Source organism: Nicotiana tabacum, chromosome 16 (genome assembly GCF_000715075.1).
Source record: "Nicotiana tabacum cultivar K326 chromosome 16, ASM71507v2, whole genome shotgun sequence".
NCBI classification, from domain to species: domain Eukaryota; kingdom Viridiplantae; phylum Streptophyta; class Magnoliopsida; order Solanales; family Solanaceae; genus Nicotiana; species Nicotiana tabacum.
In genome coordinates, this window is record NC_134095.1 from 8,782,433 (window position 1) to 8,797,635 (window position 15,203).

General features: G+C 35.6%; 2 protein-coding genes across 2 annotated transcripts; one reads left to right on the plus strand and one right to left on the minus strand.

The window, feature by feature from the left end:
- Positions 1–309: 309 nt before the first annotated feature.
- On the plus strand, positions 310–6,385 carry LOC107772476 (nucleobase-ascorbate transporter 3-like). The gene is made up of 14 exons (XM_016592012.2): positions 310–835; positions 2,668–2,765; positions 2,854–3,030; positions 3,372–3,472; positions 3,635–3,710; positions 3,798–3,857; positions 3,944–4,128; positions 4,205–4,301; positions 4,436–4,522; positions 4,653–4,711; positions 4,997–5,088; positions 5,193–5,270; positions 5,350–5,510; positions 5,968–6,385. The coding sequence occupies exons 1-14, from the start codon at positions 658–660 to the stop codon at positions 6,184–6,186; spliced, it is 1,668 nt and encodes a 555-aa protein (XP_016447498.1). The 5' UTR covers positions 310–657; the 3' UTR covers positions 6,187–6,385.
- A 1,532-nt stretch (positions 6,386–7,917) lies between these two features.
- On the minus strand, positions 7,918–11,851 carry LOC107772293 (putative disease resistance protein At4g33300). Its single transcript, XM_075232584.1, has 6 exons — positions 11,478–11,851; positions 10,714–11,120; positions 10,075–10,484; positions 9,625–9,980; positions 9,309–9,514; positions 7,918–9,028 (listed from the first exon to the last, which is right to left on the minus strand). The coding sequence occupies exons 1-6, from the start codon at positions 11,750–11,752 to the stop codon at positions 8,196–8,198; spliced, it is 2,487 nt and encodes an 828-aa protein (XP_075088685.1). The 5' UTR covers positions 11,753–11,851; the 3' UTR covers positions 7,918–8,195.
- Positions 11,852–15,203: the final 3,352 nt, after the last annotated feature.

Consider the following 15,203-nt stretch of genomic DNA (forward strand, 5'->3'; position numbering starts at 1 on the left):
TTAGCGCATTGATATTTGTGGACCCACGTGGGATGTCCCCCCATCCCTCTTCCCATGCTATGTTTTATGTTCCTCGAAACTATCAAAAAACCTTAACCAGTTTTACGTTTTACGTTTTACGTAATGTAACGATCTTTTTTCCCTCCTCTTTTTGGCCCTTTCTGAAAATTATCTCCGCCCTCTGTTTTTTTCTCTTATCTCTACACTCTTCTCTCACTTTCACCCTTGTCAGAAAAATTAAAACACACACACAAAAAAAAAAATTAAAAAGAAACACACACACACACACACAAAATATTACAGTATAAAATACCAATAAAAATAACAATAATCTGAGTGTCTAGCATGTTGCAGAAGTTGATCCCAATCTGATCTGGCTATTCAAATTTCATTTTCTATAGTAATTAATGCTCGTTCGTTAAAGTCACAATTTTTTAAGTGTCACACACTAAACTCAGATTTCATTTTCAATTTTAGTTGTTCTATAATAATATATATAGTGTACTTTCCTTTATTTTTTCCCTAGTCTATACTCTATAGTGTCACATGTCGGTGCTGATTCTTGAAATCTAAGTTAGAAAGGTGGTCCTTTAATTAAACTCCATTTTTGTAGTTTCTTTTGTAAAGTAGAGAGTAGCAGAAAGAGGAAAAAGAATTATGGGGGAGACTCACAATCATGACCACAACCACAACCACAACCACAACCACCAGCCACCGCCGCCACAGGCGGCGCCGCCACCAGCAATGCCACTTGGTTCTGCTAGAGGACCACTTTTCCCCCCTGCGGAGCAACTCCTTCAGCTTCACTACTGCATACACTCTAATCCTTCTTGGCGTTAGTATTCTGATTCTCTATTTTAACTATTTATAGTAAAAGTGCCTTAGCAAAAAGATAAAGATGAAAAATTGACACACTCGTTTTGTAAATTTCTTTTTTTTTTTTTAAGTAAATTTTTTGGTTGGGGTGAATTTTAAAATCTGAAAGTATTGCTACTGAAAGGAACGTTTTTGGAGAACGAGAATCTATTTTGTAAAAGTATTGATCTTTTATATCTGTGTTTTAGTTTTCTGACTTTTGGAGTTTTAAGTGTTGTTTTCTCTGAGCAAGTTGAGCTTTTCTTTTAGTAGTTTTTTTTCTTTGGGGTCTAATTGGTACAAATTAGATTCTAATTCTCTGCAAGTTTAGTCACTGTTTGCTCTTATTCAGTGATAATTATGAAAAAGAGAGGTAAAGTTAGACTATCACCTAATGAATATTAGCCAAGATAGTCATAGAATACCAAGGGAAGTTTCAAAAATGATTGTGGAGTAAGCTGGAGAATATAAATTAAAAGCTCATTGGTGTTGCTTGTACTTGATAACTTGGAGGTTTCCTCTGCGCAATATTGTTGCTAACTGAGTCAATGCTATGTTCTCAACAAAGAGTCTCTTTCATGTGTGATCGTTTTTGTGAATGGAATTGAACATTGTGTGATTGGGTCAAAGCTTGCTGATGCAAGTAGGTTGCCGGTTTATAGTGTGGCACAACGAATAATACTTGTCTAATTAGAGCTCTTAAGATTGGCTAAAGATTAGATAGACGGAAATACCACCTTTCAAAAAGAAAGAATAACGAAATGGACACAAGCTCAATACTGCGTGCATTCATCAAAGCTAAGGTGATTAAAGTGAGTAATTGAAAGGATGAGAGGGGAGAAAAAGATAAGTTCAGCCGAATTCTAATTCAGTCACTTGTAAAAAGGAAAAGCCAATTCAGAGTTTATTCACTTAATATTCATCCTAACTTCTCAAGTGTCCGAGACAATGCAATGACCCCCTCATTTGAAGTACTTGACGGTTATGCTTTTATGACAACGATCAGGTGAAGGAATCAAAATCATATCAAGCATGGTTACTTTAGGAAGCTTCATGTTTCTCCAGAGTTTGGAGTTGAGATTGCTCCGAGTAAAAATGCTTTTGTTGCTGATATGGAGTTGAAGCATGTTCTTCTCTTTTTTCTCGGGGAAGCTGTATATCATCTGAAGACTTAAGAATCAAACTGTTTAATGGGGACCTGAGTTAGGTTGAACTTCCTTTTAAGATAACTATATACTTTGCATTCGTACAACAAATAATTTCCAACCAAAAGGAGCTGGAGAGTTTCCATGAGATAACTGAAATTAGGTGGATTGGGTTATGTTGAAGACGAATAATCCTCCTAACCATTGCAAGATTGTTAGGACAATTCTTGTATTTTACCATCTACAGTAATATAATTTTGATAGAACAAAGGTCTCGTATTGAGAAATAAGATCTAGTTTGCAGTTTCCTTGTTTATGCTGCATATGGCCCACTTGACCGGAAATTAGACGACTTATGATCGAATTTATAAACTCGCATGGATAATTTGATGTGGCATTGGATCACTGATTCACTTCTAATTATTTGGAACGCAGTTCTTGTTCCTGTAAGTTGTATTTTTTATTTTGCTATAAACAAAGAAATAAAAGAATTTCAAGGAAATAGTGGCCAAACTATTTTAAGATCTGACTAATTCCAAAAGGAAAAGAATGGTTTTAGTAGAGTATTTGAAGTTCCCGCCTCCGATAAATGAGTTATAGATTCTGTAACCTAATTATAGCATTGGTCCTTTTTCTCTAATCATTTGCACGATTCCACATTTTGCAGCACAAACTGTTTTGCTGGCTTTTCAACACTACATAGTTATGCTTGGAACTACAGTAATGATTGCCACCGTGCTGGTACCTCAGATGGGTGGGGGTCCGGTATATCTCTAGCATTTCCCTTGTTGAGTATTGGAGCTCCCATTTTAATGTAATATTGACATCGTGAGCTCTTTAACTTCGTGCGTAGGGTGACAAAGCTCGAGTTATCCAATCTTTGCTTTTCACATCAGGAGTGAATACTCTTCTGCAAACGCTTTTCGGCACAAGACTTCCCACTGTGATGGGTCCGTCATTTGCTTACATCATATCAGCCCTGTCGGTCATTAACGATCTCTCTGACGGTAATTTCAGGAGTGAGCATCAGGTAAATAAAGTTTACTGTGTAGGTATTATCTCTATTACTTGTATAATATATTTTGTGGATCTGTTTTTCCTTTTTTTCACAACCCTTAGTAGGCTTGTCCCCCTTTTCCTTGATTACAAAGAAACACTTGCTTAGAAGAGTGATTGCTCATCTTCTCTGGTCTTGTTTATTTCTCTTAAGATCATTGATTACTCTTGAAACAAGGTTTCATTTACATCATAGTCACCTTAGCTTTAGTACGCTAATATTAATTCTTTGATATTGAATGTTGGATCTTGTAGAGGTTTAGTACAATTGCTGATGATATTTCTGATGCATTACCCTTTTATTGCTGCTTGTAGAGATTCGAGCACACTATGAGAGCTATTCAAGGATCGTTGATAGTGTCTTCCTTTATCAACATAATACTTGGATACGGCCAAGCCTGGGGAAATCTTACAAGGTAAGTTGTGTTTCTGCTTCTAAATGCTTATTACAAATACCATTAGTTCTGTCTTAGATTCTTGGAATTGTCTTTCTGTCTTTGGATTGTCTTCTAGTTGTGTTTCATCATTTTATTACTTTCTGTGATGGAGGAATCACATGCCCTTCTTTTTGCCTACAGGTTTTTCAGTCCTATTGTCATTACACCACTTGTCTGTGTTGTAGGTCTTGGTTTGTTTGGTAGGGGCTTTCCTCAGGTAATATCCTGAATTCTTAAAAGCTTCGTTGGTTGAGAGCTGCATAAACGTCATCCAGTTTTATTTGTGATCCTATGATTTGATCAGGTGGGTGATTGTATAGAGATTGGCCTACCCATGTTAATTCTACTTGTCATTTCCCAGCAGGTAATATATTATTCATTGACTAGTTTTTCTAGTGGCAATCCTTTCAACTTACTATAAGATTGTAATGTTTGTCAATTCATTTGCAGTATATGCAACGTGTTCATCCAGTTGCCCAATCTATACTTGAAAGGTTTGCTTTGCTCTTGTGCATTGGGCTTATCTGGGCTTTTGCTGCTATTCTTACTGTTGCCGGTGCTTACAACCATGTGAAGGAGCGAACTGAGCTTAGCTGCCGAATTGACCGTTCGTTCCTCTTGCAATCGGCTCCATGGTACTCAGCTAGATACAATAATGACAATGTCTTCAGCTTCTATCTTCTGCTGACGTGTATATTTGGTTGCCTGTAGGATCAAAGTCCCTTACCCTTTCCAGTGGGGGACTCCCATATTCAGAGCTAGCAGTGTTTTTGGAATGATGGGTGCTGCACTTGTCTCAGCAGCAGAGGTTCACTTGCCATTTTGATTAAATTTAATCCCCCGCCAAGTCTTTGAATTAAATTTTTCTTTTAGAAGCATGAGTTTTAGTATAGGAGTTGTCATTATGATTCTTTGGTACTTACCGCTGATGTTTGTTTTCAGTCAACAGGAACTTTTTATGCTGCATCAAGACTTGCAGGGGCGACACCCCCGCCGGCACATGTAGTGAGTAGAAGCATCGGCCTACAGGTGCTACATCCACTAAGTGATTCAGCAATGCCTTTTTACTATTTAATTTAGTACAGTTTTTCTTCTGCTTTAGGCCTCAAATAAATTTTTTAGCATCAGAGTGGTTCATTGTGCTCTGCTTCTTGTCCAGGGTCTGGGACAGCTCTTCGATGGGTTCTTTGGTGCTGTTGTTGGCACTACTGCATCTGTGTAAGGGTTATTTTCTCTCCTGATTTAACACAAAGCACGTTCTAGTTCTTGATAGATTTTCTTCATAGATTCTTGGCCTTTGCTAATTTTAATCTTGGGCCTTGCAAAACCATTTTGAGTGGTTGTTATTAATTCAGCCAAAAAAAGTGATCTAATAAGATTAAAAGAAGTAAAAATATCTGTCCAGAAGTACCATCTGAGGGATAGATATTTCCTTCAATGATACTTTTTTCGGTTTAATGTTGTGGCATTCATGCCTAATTTATGGATGATACAATACTGCAGCGAAAATGTCGGCCTTCTTGGACTAACCCGTGTTGGGAGTAGAAGAGTTGTTCAGATTTCTACTGCTTTCATGATCTTCTTCTCTATATTTGGTTTGGCTCTTTCTCTCCCTCTTTCCCCCACCCTGCCCCTTGCTTTCTTCATCCCAAAGTATGTTTTCCAACTAACAATACTAACGTAAGTTATTACCGTCCAGGAAAATTTGGAGCATTCTTTGCTTCAATTCCTTTGCCCATATTTGCAGCTATCTACTGCATTTTGTATGGTATAGTTGGTGAGTGTTTTTTCCCCTTAGCTTTTTAATCTATTTTAGTCTTATTAACAGTAACTTGAGAAGTAAAATTTTTTTGCAGCTGCTATTGGTGTTTCCTTCATCCAATTCGCTAACAAAAACTCCATGCGAAATATTTACGTGCTCGGAATCTCTCTATTCCTTGGTATATCTATACCCCAATACTTTGTTATGAACACAGATATTGCTGGTCATGGACCTGTTAGAACTCCAGCTGGTTGGGTAAGAAACATAACTTCACACCATCCCTTGTTATGATACGTTGATATGCTATTGAAAATGGATTTAGTTATGTTCACTCATTTTTGCCTATAATAGCAGTTCAATTATCATCTTTACTAGATCAGGAATTAGAAGAAGAGCCTTGGCGTAACTGGTAAAGTTGTTGCCATGTGACCAGGAGGCCACGGGTTCGAGCCGTGGAAACCGCATCTTGCAGCAATGCAGGGTAAGGCAGCGTACAATAGACCATTGGGGTCCGGCTCTTTTCTGGACCCCGCGCATAACGGGAGCTTAATTCACCGGGCTATCTTTACTAGATTAGGAGTTAATGCTTATAAAAGATGTACTTGTAATTACCTTATAAGCAACCTAATTGTATAGACATCTTACACCGTCGATGTGTAGAACGTTAACTCATTGATGGCGGAAACTTAAACTTCTCCCTTGTTTCTTGCAGTTCAATGACATATTGAACACGATCTTCTCTTCACCTCCTACTGTCGCAACAATTGTCGGGACGTTCGTAGACAATACGCTCGAAGCGAGACACTCGGTTGATGATAGAGGTGTTCCTTGGTTGGTTCCTTTCCAGAGGAGAAAGGGAGATAGCAGAAATGATGAGTTTTATAGTTACCCTCTTAGAATTAATGAGTACATCCCAAGTAGGTTTCTGTGATATAAACTTATACATCCATGTATATGACTGTATCAAGGTGTATGACAAATTTTCTTTTTAGTTCACAACTTTGCCCTTTTTCTTTTCGTTTCAATTCTTCTCACATGAAATCTGTAAACATCATACATTTTGAGGTCCTGCAAGTTTTGATGATTCATATAGCCAATAGGATGGCATGGCATTCACCACCTTCTGTTTATATTTCTCAAGTTATATAAGTAACGTTGTTAAAAAATATATGCACTGTCAGTGTATTTTAACTTGTTGCAGTAGATCACCTACCTCGATTTTCATAGTACTGTTCGGGGAGTCGATGAGCTAATTTTTATATATGCATACTACTATACTTGCCAGGTTGTCCATTTTTAATACAATTTAGTAGGCGTTTGGACATAAGAATTGTAAAATTTTCAAGTGAAAATGATATTTGAAATTTAGAGTTGTGTTTGGACATAAATTTCAGTTTGGGTTGTTTTTGAAGGTTTTAACACACATCAGTGAAAATTTTGAAAAATAATCTTTTGCAGTTTTTCAAATTTTCGAAAATTTCCAAAATGTATCTTCAAGTGAAATTGAAATTTTATGAATAAACATTGATTTTAAAAAAAAAAAAGTGAATTTTTTTTGAAAAAATCTTCATCAAAGACTCGATAAGCTAATTCCATATTTGACAAATTGTCACATAAACCAAAAGCGATAATAAATGCTATAACAAACTTAGTGAAAAAATATCTCGGAAATCTAGGAATTCGATTTAAGAAAAGGATGTCGCAAAAGAGTGGTCATCAAAAATGACATTTGCGTTCAATGTTTATGGGTCAAGATTCGAGAAATTTGTTGAAAGCAATATGTCGGATGTAAACACTACCAAATTTTGGTGGAAAATTATCAAATACTTTGAACAAATCTCACTTCTTTCCCAATCATCTGAAGGATGAAGCTGAAGAAAAACTAGCAAAGTGTGACTTACTAATTCCGTGTTTGGTTCCACGAACTTCATATTAAATATTGTCTTTTACTTTCACAGTTTCAGTGATAATGATAAGTAGAGGGGTCCACACGTTTACTTCATTTTTCATTTTTTTGGTTCATGAATCCGTACAGAGTTGATTATGACTCTCAAGAATTCATTGGCGTCAATGATCTTTTTAGCTATACTTTTCACTGATAGCACTCAATTGATTCATGTTTAGCTTTTTGCCATCAGTTTGTTCATTGCTGCAGTCCTCTCTTTCCTCATAAACAAAACTGTGACCGTTTATTCAGAATTAGACTCTATGCGTTATCCCTAAGTTGGGAGAGTGAATTCTAATATATCTAACTCTATCTAAATGTAAGTACTTATGTAATGTGTGTGTGTGTTGATGAGCTTCTCACTTGCTTTTATCTGCTTAGCAAAATTTCATTTTCTTTGGCAGAAGAAAAACCAGTAAATTTATGGCTTTCCGGGAAAGTGGAAATGACCATGTACTAAAACTGTAAAGGGCACTATTATATAGATCTTCTTTTTGGATCGAACAAAGATAACTGTCATAAATGTGGACTTACCTAGTTACTACACCGAGTTTGACTTATATACACTAATAAAGCAAAAAAAAAAGATATTACACTCTTCACGTATTAAAACTTGTTATAGAAAGTAACCTGCCTTATAACCTAACTTCTTATAGACGGTTACATGTAGTTATCTTGTTTCCAATGTTATAGCATAATATAGGCAAAGATCAACTATTGAGATGTAGTCCATCTATTTATTTGCATATCAATATATAGTATTTACACAAGAGAACCCCCAATTAAAGGGGAAAATTACAGGACTGGAAAATGAACTGCAAAACTGACTACTGAGGAAGTCGCTCAAGAATAGAGCACTTCTCAGCAACCTGCAGATACACACCCGACACAGTCCTCATCGTGCTTCTACTAGAAGAAGCAAAAAAAAAAAAAAAAAAAAACTTACTAAATTTACTCAAGAAACAACAAGGGGAAAAATCGAATTAGGAAACTGGCTACTGAGAAAGCCAATCAAGAGTAAAGCACTCCTCAGCTACCTGTACACAGAGACCTGGGATAGCCTTCTCAACATCATTCCACTGACAAAAAACTTCATTGTCACAAATTACACAACGCAACGATTCAAGAAATGCCAGAGAGCTTGGCAAACTCTCGATTTGAGGGCACTCCCGCATATCAATTTTCTCCAAGTTTCTGCAGCACCCGATAGCCTCAGGGAGACATCTCAAACCAACACATTGCGAAATGTCAAGATACTTCAAGTTAACCAGATGACCAATTCCGGGAGGGAGCTTTTTTAGATGCGGGCATGCATAAATCCTTAAAACTTGTAGAGCTTGTAATTCACCTAAATCAGATGGAAGTTCATAAAGACTATCGCAATTAGTGATACCAAGGGTTTTGAGCTTATGCAACTGGCAAATACTCGATGGCAGCTTATTGAAGTTGATGCAATGATCCATTGTGAACTCCAAGAGCTGTGGGAACAAACCAGGGAGGTCTACAAATGATTCATCTAGGCTGTTTTTCATGTCACAAAGTATTAGTGATATTTTTCGCAAGTTATTGAGAGGACTTGTGGAGTCGGACAAGTGAGTGATGGATATCTTCTCAAACCAAAGGCTTCTCAAGTTGGTTAAATTACCGAAGACAGACATGTTATGAAGAACTGCATTGGAGGCACTATAGTTTATGACTATCAATGCCCTTAGCTTAGGCATGTTTTCCAGGAAAGGAGGCAAAAAGTACTCAGATGACGAAAAATTGAGAATCAGTACTTCAGCTTTCGGGCAATCCATTCTGAACCAGTCCATTTCTCTCATTTCATCTGCAGTAAAGAGAAGGAATTAGAGAATTTTGCTGCTACACACAGAGGAGGAGACGGGATTTCACTTTAATGGGTTCTGAATTTCAAAACGACTACTTCACGTGCTAATAACTGGATTCTAAGTTTACAGTTAATGAATTTTTTAAACACAAATACATTATTTAAGCAAAAGCTACTGGGTTCAACTAAACTCATATACGGGCTTCTAGCTCCGCATCTGGATACACAAGGACTAACTGTCATTATTATGCTATCAGTAGCGGCCGAGGTTCAGTAATACCTGTATGCAAAGAGATAACTCGTGCATTGAAAGGTTCATCCATATTTCTTTCCCATTCTTTTGGCAACCTTGTATCTCTTCTCGGCATGACCAATTGCCTTCTCTGATTTACATCCCCACGGTTGCTCACATGAATAGCTAGGTCTCGTAAAACATCATGTTGAGACACCGATATCTCATAGTAACTGGTATACATATCTCCAGCTCTACCACATGAACAACACATTGAAGTCTATCAACATATTGATTTTTCCATAACAAATCACCTTCTAACAAAATTAAATGATTGTTTCATAAGATTTAAGTTTCCTCTTACCGTGCATCTTTCACTAGATTTAGAAGATTTTTGTCTGAAAGTTCAACAAGAATGTGAAAAGCCTCTTCCTCATCAATATCATGAAGCTCCACCCACATGTTAATTAGAACATCAAGAGGAATCCTTTTGTCTTCTGGGAAAGCACCCAAGTCGAGGAAACACTCTCTCACCTTATCAGGCAAACAGTCAATACTCAATTTCATTCGCTCAAGCAACTGCAGTTCATGAGACTCGCAGACAGGTTGGCTCTGTGATAATCTGTTTTTCGCACTTGTCCAGAACATCTCAGGCTTTCCCTTTAATGAAGATCCAATGACCTTAAGCGCCAACGGAAGCCCTTCACATTCCTCCACAACCTAAAAATCCAAAAATTTAGTTTAGTTTGCTCAAGTATAACTTGAAGTTTTCACAAAGAAAGAGGATATGCTGACAAAAACATATTACTAATACCTTTTTGACAAGCGTATAATTGAAACCACGCGGAATGGAATTATGTCCAAAAGCAAAATGGCAAAATAAGGATATAGCTTCATCTTCCCTTAATAGCTCTAAATCATAAACACAGTCAATAACCGATGGAGGGAACTTAATGCGCGACACAACTAGGATCTTGCAGCCGGGAATTTTGAGAATTAGCGGCTCTAGCACAGAGAGGGACCAAACATCATCAAGAATCAAGAGTACAGGGACTGTAGAGTTCGAGTTCCATTGGTACTGTAGGTTCCACTGGGGCAAAATCTCCTCACGTCCATAACCGTGAAGATTGCACCCTGATATCTTTTCCCAAATCGTTTTCCTCAATTGCTCCACATTTGGAGATTGAGAAACAGTGAAAAAGAAAATCTTGTCCTTGAAATAACCTGGAAAAACATGACAAAATTTAGACTATAGTCTAATCAATAACTTCTGTTCTTGGATTGAGTCATGTACATGCAAAATCAAAATGTCTTATTTGTATTAGAATTCAACTGATAAATTAGATTTGATAGCCAATAAAGTTTTCTTCTTTTTTCCCACTCTGTTTAAGCAGCAATACAAAAGACTAAACAAATAGAAATGAATAACTTTTTTTTGGGATTAATTACTTACTTTTAACTTGATCATCTTTACAAATCTCTTTAGCCAAGGTGGTCTTGCCGCTGCCTCCAATTCCACAAATTTCAAACACACCCCTATCTTCTTTACCCATTAACATCTCCTTCACTTTCCTCTTCCCCAACTCAATTCCAGCACCTAAATTTACAAAACTATCCTCAAACCATTTCTCATCTTCTTCCATTCTTTTCACAGCTTTCCCTAAACACCCTCCACCTCCACCACCGTCGTCAACTCCAATCTTTATAGCTTTAAGCCTATGTTCAAGAACATCAAATCTATGTTCCATATTAAACCTAACATGATGAACATCAGCTAGTACATGAGCTTGCATTGTAACTTGCATGAACCTCCCTACTCTTTTCTCCAGCCTCTCCATCTTCCTTGCCAGCTGCAAGTTCCTGTTATTGAGACATAATATAATTAAATAATTAAAAATTCATTATTTTTAACACTTTAAACTTTTAGACTTGACGATCACACAATTCTGCAGGTATTAGTATTTGGCTCATGAGAAAAAAATCAAACACATATTAAGGGACGTGTTGAGTGTAATATAATTAAGTAATTAAAAATGTATTTTTTTTAACAGTTTAAACTTTTAAATAAAATTATCACAAAATGTAAAAGGTATCAGTATTTGGCTCATAAACAAGAATCACATACATATAAGAGGGAAGGTGTTGAGAAATAATAAAATTAAATAGTTAAAAATGTAATCTTTTAACCGCTTAAACTTTTAGACGAGACAATCACACCTGTAGACGTTCCAACGGCCAGAGTTGAGAACTTTTCCGGCGAGTTCATACCCATCTTGGAGAATCTTTGAGAAGTCATCGAGCTGACGCTGACGTGTCTGTGAAAGTTCAACGCCAGTTTGTTTAATTTCTTGGATGATTGGAAGGAGACCGTTAATGTCGACGATGAGCTGCTCGGCGGTTGAACGGCAGAAGGTGGATTTTCGGACTATGGCTATGAGGTGTTTTAGGAGTTCGGTGGCGATTTCGCCGGCGAAAAAGTCCGTTACCGCCATGTTTGGGAACTTTGGGAGCTGGTGGTTATTTTGATCTTTTCACATTTTCTTTTGAAGAGCTTGAAATTTGAGTGATTGTTATAGTAGTAATTAACTATACTACCTCGTGGGGTTTTATTAAATGACAAATTTAACCCTCTCAAACTTTATTTTTAGTTAACTAAAAGTGTAAAATTGTGTTGTGTTGCTTTTTCAAAAAAATTAAAAATCAATATTACTTTGTTAATTTTTGGGAAAAAAGAATAGGTAATATGAGGAATATAGTTAAACAACTTATGAGAAATAAAGATGGGTATACCAAATGGAACTCAAAATTATATTTCTTTCACTTTATTTTTGAAGGTCACGTCTGATTGATTGGAGTTTGAGAAAGAAAAACAAATTTAATACATAACAAAAGTACCTTTAAAACTTGTGATCTTAACTATGTCATGATATTTTAGTTAAAATAACAAGTTTAAAGTTATTAAAGAATGACGTGTCATTTTTTCTTTTAACAAATTAGAAAGTAACTGAGAAATTATATTTTATACTTTATATCTCGATATAAAATGTGTTTGAAAGATATATTAAAATAACTGTTGATTGCTACTTATAAAAATGTGTTAGAACAAAACAATAAGCTCAATTATGATCATATTTGAACTTGAGATATTTAACTGACTTATTGTCACACGATTACCACAACTGCAAGTCTATGGGAAAATAAAATCAAATCCAAGATTAGAGTAAATTGCCATGGTTGAGCTTGAAATTTTTTTAAGTCCACAGTCAAAATGCAAAATTGAAAAGTTAATATCCAATTTTTGTCTCTTCTATAGTTCCATATGCCTATATTTCAACAAAATGGAGTCCACGAGAAGAAAAAAAGACACTATGTTTGTTAAAGAAGATGTTTGTAGATAAAGTTGAAACATTAGAAATAGAAGGCAAGGTTCCTATAGACTTATATTGAGAGATACTAATAACAATTTTCTTGATAAACTTGATAGGTGCCATTTTTATTCGAAAGAACAGTATTGCATTCTCACTGCACGTGAAAAATGTAAAAATAGCACGGGCTAACCAGTTTTCGGACTGATCATTCAAAAATAGTCAGTATTTGTAAAAGTCATTGAAAAATAGCCACTATTTTGCTGCAACAGAGACCGGTCCAGCATAATATACTGGAGATCGGTGCCCCTGTGTATGACTTGTACTCCAACGCGCGGAAAGTTCCAGCATAATATACTGGAGATTGGAGCACATGTGTATGAATTTCCAGCATATTATATTGGACCGGTATATTATACTGGAACTCCAGTATATTATACTTATGCATGAACTCCATTATGATATGCTGGAACTCCAGTATATTATGCTGGAACTCCAGTATATTATGCTGGAGTATTTTCCGAATTTTGAATAGCATATTCATTCAGATTTATTTTTACATGAAAAGTGGCTAAATTTCGATTACTTTAAAACTGTGACTATTTTTGAATAACCACTTGTAAATCTGGCTATTTTTGAATTTCTCCCATGAAAAACTAAATATATTAAACTATTTTCTCTCTTTTTTCAATATATATATATATACACACACACACACATTTATTTCCCTTTGGAAAAAAAAATTGTATTTTGCTTACATAGTTAAGTGATATGTAAATTTTATTTCCATTGTGAAAAAACTTGCATATACCATGATATTTATTAAAACTTGTGATTGTTGCGCTAAAAAGGCTCGCATATACTCTTAATATGATGTGATATTGCCCAAAAAATGCCTTACACTACTAAGGAATCTCTATAACTTATATGTAGAACTCCTTATCTATTTAGCGATCAATGTGAGACTTTTAAGTTCCACGACAATCTCAGCCCGGTAACATAGTATGATATTGTCGCTTAGGACCAAACCTGTATGATTTTCTCCCAAAAGGCTTCATACCATTAAAAAAATCCTAGACCTTTGCCGTAGAATTCCTATTTTTCAACTAAATATGAGACTTAGTTTACACCCAACATTGACATCACGTTGGAAAGTACTTCTGGTGTAGTAAACAATAATCCTATTATCTTTTCTTAATCAGTCCCAAAAGTGGTGTTCACACCCTTAAATGAAATTCTTTTTGTTCTGTGTGTATACCCCAAAACGTACCATTTTCAATAATTCTAATAACTTTTCTATTACAAAATAAACAAAAATGACTTTGTTACACCATCTTCAGCTAATTTAATAGAAGTGCTTTGTAAGTAGAAGCAACCCGAACAACACGCTGATTTGGTCCCATGTTAGTTGAGGTTAACAACGTCGAATTGTCGATGGCTAAGTAAAGGGCATTTGTCCTGTCCCACATATATGGGACTTTTCCAAGTGATTTAGGACAGCGCTCTTTGTCGTCCTGCGATTAAATTTTCAACCTGACTATAGGATAATTGCTGAGGCCATATATTTTTCAGTAATTTTTTCATCAATAATTCTGCTAATTTTGAATTATTTCGGATGATTCTCCTTTTTAATCTCCAATCCAACACAATAAACTCGATATTGAGGAGATACTTATATCAGACAGTTTTACTAATTTTGAGACGCAAAAAGCGTAATCATATCACCAACTATAAGTCTATCGCTAATTATTACGTCCAACACTGTAAGATATTGGCGTGATTACCCAATCCGCAAAAATTTAAAAACTGAAAATCCATTTTCATAGGTGCGTCCAATTCATTAATGTAAGGTGATTATTATTATTAAAAAAATGAAAACTCCTTCTGTTACTAATTTTTTCTTACATAATATAATTTTTCGCCCGAAAAAAACCGATTCTCTTTCTAGCCCGGCCTCGCATGTACCCATGTTTCAACTAAATGACAGTCCTCGACAAGAAAAACTATGTGTAGAAATGAAGCTGGCTGTAGCTGTACTATACAGTTGAAACGTAGAGTTTATGTGTAAGCAAATATATCGATGAGATTTAATAAACTGTAGATTACCAAAAGAAATTTGTATAACCTTGATGGGTTCTGTTTTTATTTGGAATAGTGGTACTATTTATAGGTCTTATTTATTATTGTTTTTTGTAATTAGAAGGATCGATAAATTATTATTACTTCTAACATTCTTCTACTTTTTTCTATTTTCTTAAACAAAAGCTGTGTTTACATTGTTATTTATTTCTAAGTAAGTCCCTTTCTTGACGGGAAAAAAAAAGTACTCCTACTTAAGTAATCAACTTTGAACTTACGTTGATTATTGTTCATAGGCATAGCGCAAAACAATAATAAAATAACTTCCTTAAGAAAGCTTCTCAGCAAGGACGGCCAGAGGTAAAGCCACTAAAACGACAGCTTTAGGCCACAGAATTTTGGGGGCCCCAATTTTTGTTTCTTAATTTTTATTTGATGTCCCATATTTAATTTAGGGTATTGATTAATTCAAATTCATACCGTGTAAAATCCATTAAGA

Bases quoted from the DNA above. Each gene is read 5' to 3' on its own strand.
- LOC107772476 (XM_016592012.2), top strand. From the start codon at position 658: ATGGGGGAGACTCACAATCATGACCACAACCACAACCACAACCACAAC. The intron at 3,711-3,797 runs GTAATATCCTGA...TGATTTGATCAG, and splicing joins TTGGTAGGGGCTTTCCTCAG to GTGGGTGATTGTATAGAGAT. The intron at 5,271-5,349 runs GTGAGTGTTTTT...ATTTTTTTGCAG, and splicing joins CATTTTGTATGGTATAGTTG to CTGCTATTGGTGTTTCCTTC.
- LOC107772293 (XM_075232584.1), bottom strand. From the start codon at position 11,752: ATGGCGGTAACGGACTTTTTCGCCGGCGAAATCGCCACCGAACTCCTA. The intron at 11,121-11,477 runs GTGTGATTGTCT...TCTCAATAACAG, and splicing joins GGCCGTTGGAACGTCTACAG to GAACTTGCAGCTGGCAAGGA. The intron at 9,029-9,308 runs GTATTACTGAAC...TCTTTACTGCAG, and splicing joins AGTTATCTCTTTGCATACAG to ATGAAATGAGAGAAATGGAC.